Below are 7,629 nucleotides of genomic sequence, written 5' to 3'. Positions count from 1 at the left end.
GATGTGTTCCAGTAGCTGTTAAAAATAAGAACTTAATCGTGAGGCCTTTTTTGGATTATGGTGAGGGGGAAAGCTGGCGAGGACTCCAAGTTAAAATGTTGGAGATAAATGAAGTCAAAAAAGGACGAGTTTGCAAGAGGGGATAGTTCACCATAGAGGTGATAAAGGTTCCATTTATCTACCACTGAAGTTATGTTGTTTGCCATTTCAAAAACTTGATTAGGATAATAGGTGATAAATGTCTCAGATCAGATCAACAACTGCATTCCAATGTCAGTGCTACCCACCATTTTTCCGAACGTTCTCATGTTTTTGTTGGGCACTGGTTGTCCACGCGGCCGCTCCACCGCATGCGATGACCCCTATATAGTTAGCTAGTTCCTGCCATAACAATAACAAGATCAACCATCCCACAGGTTATGGCCTGGATAGTAGATTTTTAAAGCAAAATGAGATATTTTAATTAAAATGGCTAGCATGAGAGATCCATAGAAACACATCACACATGATGTGATGACCCCTATATAGTTAGCTAGCTCCGACCACAAGATTAACCATCCCACAGTCTTCCCATATGGCCGATCAGCTTGAGCGATGATTTGTATGTAGCCGTCTTTCAATTGCGCTGATAACACCCGCATTGTAGAACATGCTTCACTAGATCTGCACTAATACACTCGCTTTCAATTTGTAAATACGGATGTCTTTCCCCAATAGTAGGTAGAATGAGCAGTAGCACCTCTCACAAGTCCCGTTCATGGCATTAGGAATCAAGGAATATCTGTTCTAAATCAATTGTCCTCATTGTCGGGATCCCCGGCGTATACAAACGTCAAACTTGGCCGCCCACTGCTCCGTGCCACCAGAGACTAAGTGCAACAGCTGGTTTGGAATGGTAGACTGCAGCGTAAGAGTGAGGAGGCTTCTTTCGTTGGGATTGGAGTGCAGAGCCAAATTTCGTAGAGCCGAGCCAGCTACTGTTTCGGGTAGGTCAATTAGTGGCTATCCCATCGACCATTGCAAATATGTCATTTGGACGAGAAGCAAACGCAATCATTGTAAAGGCATATTGCAACATTTCCCCTTTTAGGTAGAACGTATTGATTCGGAATCTGGAAACCGATGGAGACAAGAAACAGGGACACGAAATTGTAGCTGAACAAGGCAGCACAACCCGCTTCCTAGATATCAATATGGTTCAGTGTTTGTCGCATGCAATTTTCTGCTTCTGAACGAAGGAAACTCTGATATCTTGCTTATATATAGTGCTTCTTGGAGAGATTCTTTTCGATTCATTATATAGTCAGAGTTTGTATAGTAGTAAAACCTACAAGAGTATATATACCCGTAAGTAATAAGACTCCAAACAATTAAATGAATTTCTATCAATCGCAACTGACACAAACATTTCTGGGTTATATTTGTGCTTGCTGTTGATGATAGCCCAGGTCATACAATGTCCGAATGCACAGGAAATATGGAAGGCCGTTGCATATTTCCAAAACTAGAAGCTTCCTGCCGAGGAAACCCCCAATTCGGGTCAATCGATATGAAGCCAGATGCTCTTGATGATATCGCAAAAAGGACGACTAAAGAGAGTACCTCGTCCCTGTTCGATCTGGTTCAGTGTGCGTGGTCCATTCTTCTCAGCAAGTACACTGATTCCGACACCATCACTTTTGGGGTCATAGCGAATCCGAAGATGGATGTAATGGACCAGTTGTTAGCAGTGATAGACGAATTCTCTCCGATTTCCCACTCCGTCCGTCTTCAAAAAGTTCGGAAATTCCCAACGATGGAGTGTGATCACCAAGAGCATTTCAATACCTGTCTTCTCTTTGAAGATGTCATAACTTCAGGATGGATATCAAACGCTGGCGATGGTCTTTCCACCGTAAGAGATCCTGTGATATGGATTTTCAAACGCATTGACTCACTATCCGTTAACAAGCTCTGTAATTCTAGATTGGCGATATTTCAGTGATTGTGAAATCGTCCGCGCTCACCCCACAAATCTCTATGCACTATTCCACTTCAATCCTGGGCCATTCCATGGCTTCCAACATGATTGCCACTCTCAGTGAAATCCTCAACTGCCTTTTATGGAAACCGTCGCGGACACTTTCAACATCGCAACTGTTGTGCGGCTCTCACCGGCAGCAAATATCTGCATGGAATGCCCGGTCACACACCTATCCACTTGATTGTTGCATTCACGCACTCTTCCATTTGAAATGTATGCTTCATCCTGATTCCCAAGCAGTGTGTGCTTGGGATGGAGGTCTGACGTACCAGGAGTTGGACGACCTGTCCTGGAGGGTCAAGGCACGATTAACAACACACAATGTTGGGCCGGGATCCATAGTTCCGATGCTTTTCGAAAAGTCTAAATGGGCAGTTGTTGCGATGTTAGGGGTCCTCAAGGCTGGTGCTGCCTTTGTCGCGTTGGACCCTGCATACCCCGAAAAGCGTTTGCGGGACATCTGTGAGGATGTGGAAGCAAATGTCATCATTTGTTCTGATTGGCTTGTGCAGCATAACTTAAATTACACGACGATAGCAGTTGGCGATGGCACTGTTGCTTGGGGAACGGATCCTGCGCGAAATCAGTCACGAGTACAGTCCCACGACCCTGCATATGTTGTTTACACGTCGGGATCGACAGGGACACCGAAAGGAGTTGTGATTGAACATGCTTCGTTCTGTTCTAACGCAGTTGCCAGTAGTAAAGCACAAAATCTTGACAGCTCATCCCGGGTGCTCCAGTTTGCCTCTTATGCCTTCGATATCAGCATTCATGAATGTCTGACTACGTTGATAATCGGAGGCTGCGTTTGTATCCCTTCTGAGTTTCAGCGATTGAATGACTTGAAAAGTGCAGTCCAAAACTTGCAAGCCAACTGGGCAGAACTTACACCGACCGCTGCCAAGCTGTTACGACCAGAAGATGTGCCAACCGTGAAGACTCTAATTTTGGGTGGGGAATCCATGACATCAACGGACATAGCAATATGGAACGAAAACGTGCACTTGGTATGCGCTTATGGGCCTGCGGAATGCACGGTTGTTTCCAATGTACAACCCCATGTGACCGAGCCTGGTAATATAGGATTCTGCTTTGGTGGGTCATGCTGGATTGTAGATAAGGAAAACCACAATAACCTCGCAGCTATTGGGGCCATAGGAGAGCTCGTAATCGGAGGGGCCATCGTTTCCAGAGGATATCTCAAGAGACCCGAGCAGACAGCAGCTGCATTCGTTACTGGGCCCCAATGGGTATCAGATTTCGACATAGGTGTAGAGCAACGGTTTTATAAAACAGGGGATCTGGCCAGGTACAGATCTGACGGCTCAATTGTATACATCGGGCGAAAGGACACTCAAGTCAAGATACGTGGACAAAGGGTGGAGCTCGGAGAAATTGAATACGTCTCACAACAATGCCTCAAAGAAACAATGGTTGTCGCCGAAGTTATTGCCCACGAAACACGAAGACCTTCATTGGTTTTATTCATGGCGACAAAACAGTTATTTACAGCGGAGCTGGTCTCCGGCATCACCATATGCGAGCCGGATGGAAAATTTCGTGAAGTTGTAGCGCGCTTAAAAGTGCATCTGCAAAATGCGCTCCCAGCATATATGGTACCTGCAGCATACATCCAATTGGCCGCTATGCCTGTGTCACGGACAGGAAAGGTAGATCGACGGGTTTTGCAAAAGGCTGTCAGCGATTTATCAGAGAACCAGCTAAAGGAGTATCGCATGGTGACCAGTGTGGACAGAGGATTCAGCTCGGCAAATACTCCTGTCGAGGAGCTGGTCCAACAGTTACTGGCAACTACCCTTGGTCTGCCATTGACTGCCGTCGGAATGAATGATAACTTTTTAAAACTGGGTGGAGACTCTGTCTCTGCAGTCAGCTTGGTAGAAACTGCTCGCCAAAAAGGGCTCAAACTGACAGTGGCATCCCTGTTCACTGATCAATCAATATCCAAGCTGGCATGTAATATAGCAGAATACCAAATATCCCACGATCAACCACCGCCACCGCCGTTTTTCCTGTTGAACCCCCTGGAAAAGGACTCAATTATCTCAAGCGCAGCGGTCAAATGTTGCATCCACCCTGAAAATATTCAAGATATATATCCCTGCACGCCCCTGCAAGAGGCTCTCATCGCATACACGGCACGGACACCCGGCTCACTTCAGTGTAGTTTTCGTTTCCAATTGCCAAGGGACCTTGACGTGGTTATGTTTAAAAAGGCATGGGCAGAAGTGTGCAACGCAAATCCTATTTTACGCACGAGAATTATCATGGCAGATTCACTCCAAGCATTTCAAGTTGTTAGTTTCGAAGTAGAGCCACAGTGTCAATCAAGTGAAAATGAATCGGAATTTCCAAAAACACTCATGTCGTTCGGGACCCCGCTAGTTTCAAGCTCGATCGTCGATAAGGGGAGTGAGATCGAGCCATTGACCTTCATCCTCACAATTCATCATGCCCTATTTGACGGATGGTCATACCAGAGGATCTTGGAAGCTACCGAAAATGCGTATAAGGGAACACACATGCCGTCGCAGCAGCCTTTCGCGTCATTCATCGAATACGTCAACAATTTAGATCTAGAACTCGCGCGTGATTTCTGGACAGAAGAATTTCAAGGATTGAGAACAGTTGGGTTTCCATCCCCATTCCTCTCGCCAGGCTATACTCCAAAATCCACCAGAACCGCCACCCGGTCCATCATGGTTTCCAAATGGCCTAACGGCAGATATACATCATCCATAGTGGTCAGGTTGGCGTTCACTGTTCTTCTTTCATGGTACATGGAAACCAACGATGTTCTTTTCGGGATCACTGTGGCTGGTCGCGGTGCTCCGGTCCCTGGGATCTATCAAATGACGGGACCCACAATAGCGACGTTTCCGCTCCGTACTATTCTCCACCCTCATCTAAGCATCGAGGAGACACTGAGTGAAATGCAAGCGCATGCGGCGAAACTGATTCAGTTCGAGCAGACAGGCTTACGACGGATCAGAAGTTATGGAGGGGACGCATCTTCAGCGTGCGACTTCCAAAACTTGCTCGTTATACAGCCACAAAAGAGTACAATTTCTTCCGAGCTATTCATTGAATCTCCAAACAATTCTGCTGAACAGCTGAAATTGAGCACCCATCCACTAACAATGGTGTGCGAACTTTCTGGAGAACGGGCGTTGTTTGTCACTGCAATTTTTGATGGTTGTATTTTGGACCACGACGCTGCGCAGATAATGTTGGAACGCTTTGAGCACGTCCTTCACGATATTACAGATAATCCGGGACAAAAAATTGGCTGCGTAATTCCTGATATGCCACCAAACCCCGACGCCCCGATGAATGAATCGGGTCTCTTGCGTGACGTTGAATACCAAGCGCAAAAATATCTAGGCGAACCGTACCAAGTAGTCGTTGACATGGTTTGTCCAAAAGATCTGTGTACAGGGAGGCTTGCTGTATTTGTTTGTGAAAATCTGGGGCACCAAAGCATAGAGACAGAGCTGTTTGCCGTCCCGGAAAATACCTTCAAGCTCAAACTCCGTGGGTTGATAGAATATATGAGCAAAGCTATTCCTGGGAGTATGTTGCCAATTTTATGTCTTCCAATCAATTATTTACCGTGGACCGCTGCCTCCCAGCTCGACAGAGATCTCCTGCAACTCGCAGTTTCCAAAAAAGGCCTAACTTCTCTCCAACAACTCACGGCGTTGTTCCCCAATCAATTTCAGGGCGCAACATCAGACCGTGAGGAGAGAGTTCGAAAAATTATTGCACGAGTCATCGGCATAGACACAGATGCGGTTGGGATCAACGATGACTTCTTCAACCTAGGCGGTGACTCCATCTCGGCAATACAGGTGGTCACTCTGTGCAGAGAAGATAGTTTATTGCTGACCGCCTTGGATGTCTTCGACGCTAAAACTGTCAAACTCATAGCCTCGAAAGCAAAGCCTTCTACGATTCCAACACCACCATCAACACCCAGTGAAGGTGGACAGTCGATGGTCCGGTTCCCCTTGTTATCCTTGGCACCTCCTGAGGAAGAGGAACTCGAATTAAGGCTCAAAGAGAACTTGGGTATTTCTTACGACGAAGTAGAGGATGCGTACCCTTGCCACCCTGTACATGAGGGGCTTCTCATCACTCAGTCGTTGAATACATATAAGTACCGGTCATATACCATATGGGAAGTGACTTCAAAAGTTCCCCAGTGTTCCATATGGCCAATGCGCTTGGTAAAAGCTTGGACAGACATTGTAAGGCGCCACCCAGCCCTGAGAACCATTTTGGTTAATCGCGGAACCAACGGCCAAGGGAAAACACATATCGTGCGGAAGGTGATAAATACTGACCTCCACGTTCTGTCATGTACTGATAACGAAATTATGGACATATTGCGCAAGTCTTCCCTGAGTAATGAGGTGAGCAGTGCTCCTCCATATCAATTCACCCTGTGCCAAACCGATACTGGTAGGCTTTATTGTAAGCTCGAGGGTAGCGATGCCTTTCTAGACGCAGCTTCCCTCCTAATAATTTTACGGGAGTTGTCACAATCATACGAAGGACGGCTCTCTTTCTCTGCAGGTCCATTGTACAGTCAGGCCACTGCGTACTTCTGCGATGCCGTGAGGTTCAGAGGCCTGATAGACTACTGGAAAACCCAAATGCTCGATATGCAACCGTGCATATTTCCCCGACGCCAAAGTGACGAATTTCAGAGAGAACTTCGCACCATGAAAAGAGCAGCTACTGACAAAGCTTTGCTAGGTCGCTTTTGCCTTGAAAATGGGGTCACTATGAGCAATGTTTTTCAGACTGCCTGGGCTATGGTACTGCGGAAATACACAGGGTTGGACGACGTATGTTTTGGGACAGTTGTTTCGGGGCGGGATGTTCCTATTCCCGAAATCCACAATGTCGTTGGCTCTTTTTTCAATGTAATTGTTTGCCGATTACGTTTCACAGCGCAAGGCAGCTGCCGCGACGTTTTGGTAAGAAATCAGGCGGAGCACGGAACCAGGCTTCGAAATGGGAATTGCTCCCTGATAGATGTTTTGCAACTTTCCAAGTATTTCGGCAAACCGCTATTCAATACCTGCATATCGGTAGAACAGCCCTTGTCAAATGAAGACGAGAGCGAAATTTGCTTCAAAGAGGTAGAAACATATGAAGCGACAGAGGTAGGTCATGAACGTCATGTCAGACACAAGAAGCCAGGTTACTGACGCTGGAGATAGTATGACATTATTATCAATATATGCGTTGGGAAAAACACGGTCGAAGCAACATTCACGTATTGGGCTTCGGCATTGGAAGATTCCGAGATCATTACCGTTGCGGACGAATTTAGAGAATCTGTAGCACAAATTCTCCTTTTGGGAGAAGCAACCGAATAGTGTATTGCTTTGATAGCAAGGGAAATTCCAGATGTAGGGTGTGGAGTACGTAATAAACGTTTGATATTGAGCTCTGCCTGCGCGCGGGTTTAGCAGTCACTTCGGGACGAGCATGCAAATGGAAACGGCAGTAAAAATGACTTCAATGAGGTGCTTGGATCAACTTATTTACCGTGAGAAAAGCGCAAATAA

At 46.3% G+C, this 7,629-nt stretch overlaps 1 protein-coding gene across 1 annotated transcript; it reads left to right on the top strand.

The window, feature by feature from the left end:
- Positions 1–1,456: 1,456 nt before the first annotated feature.
- On the top strand, positions 1,457–7,437 carry HCAG_06548 (predicted protein; the record flags this gene model as incomplete). The annotated part of the gene is made up of 4 exons (XM_001538893.1): positions 1,457–1,894; positions 1,966–5,620; positions 5,783–7,221; positions 7,279–7,437. The coding sequence occupies 4 exons, from the start codon at positions 1,457–1,459 to the stop codon at positions 7,435–7,437; spliced, it is 5,691 nt and encodes a 1,896-aa protein (XP_001538943.1).
- Between the last annotated feature and the right edge of the window lie 192 nt (positions 7,438–7,629).

The sequence above is a fragment of the Histoplasma capsulatum genome, genomic scaffold (genome assembly GCF_000149585.1).
Source record: "Histoplasma capsulatum NAm1 scaffold_6 genomic scaffold, whole genome shotgun sequence".
In the NCBI taxonomy this organism is placed as follows: Eukaryota; Fungi; Ascomycota; class Eurotiomycetes; order Onygenales; family Ajellomycetaceae; genus Histoplasma; species Histoplasma mississippiense.
This window is presented reverse-complemented; position numbering and strand designations above follow the sequence as displayed.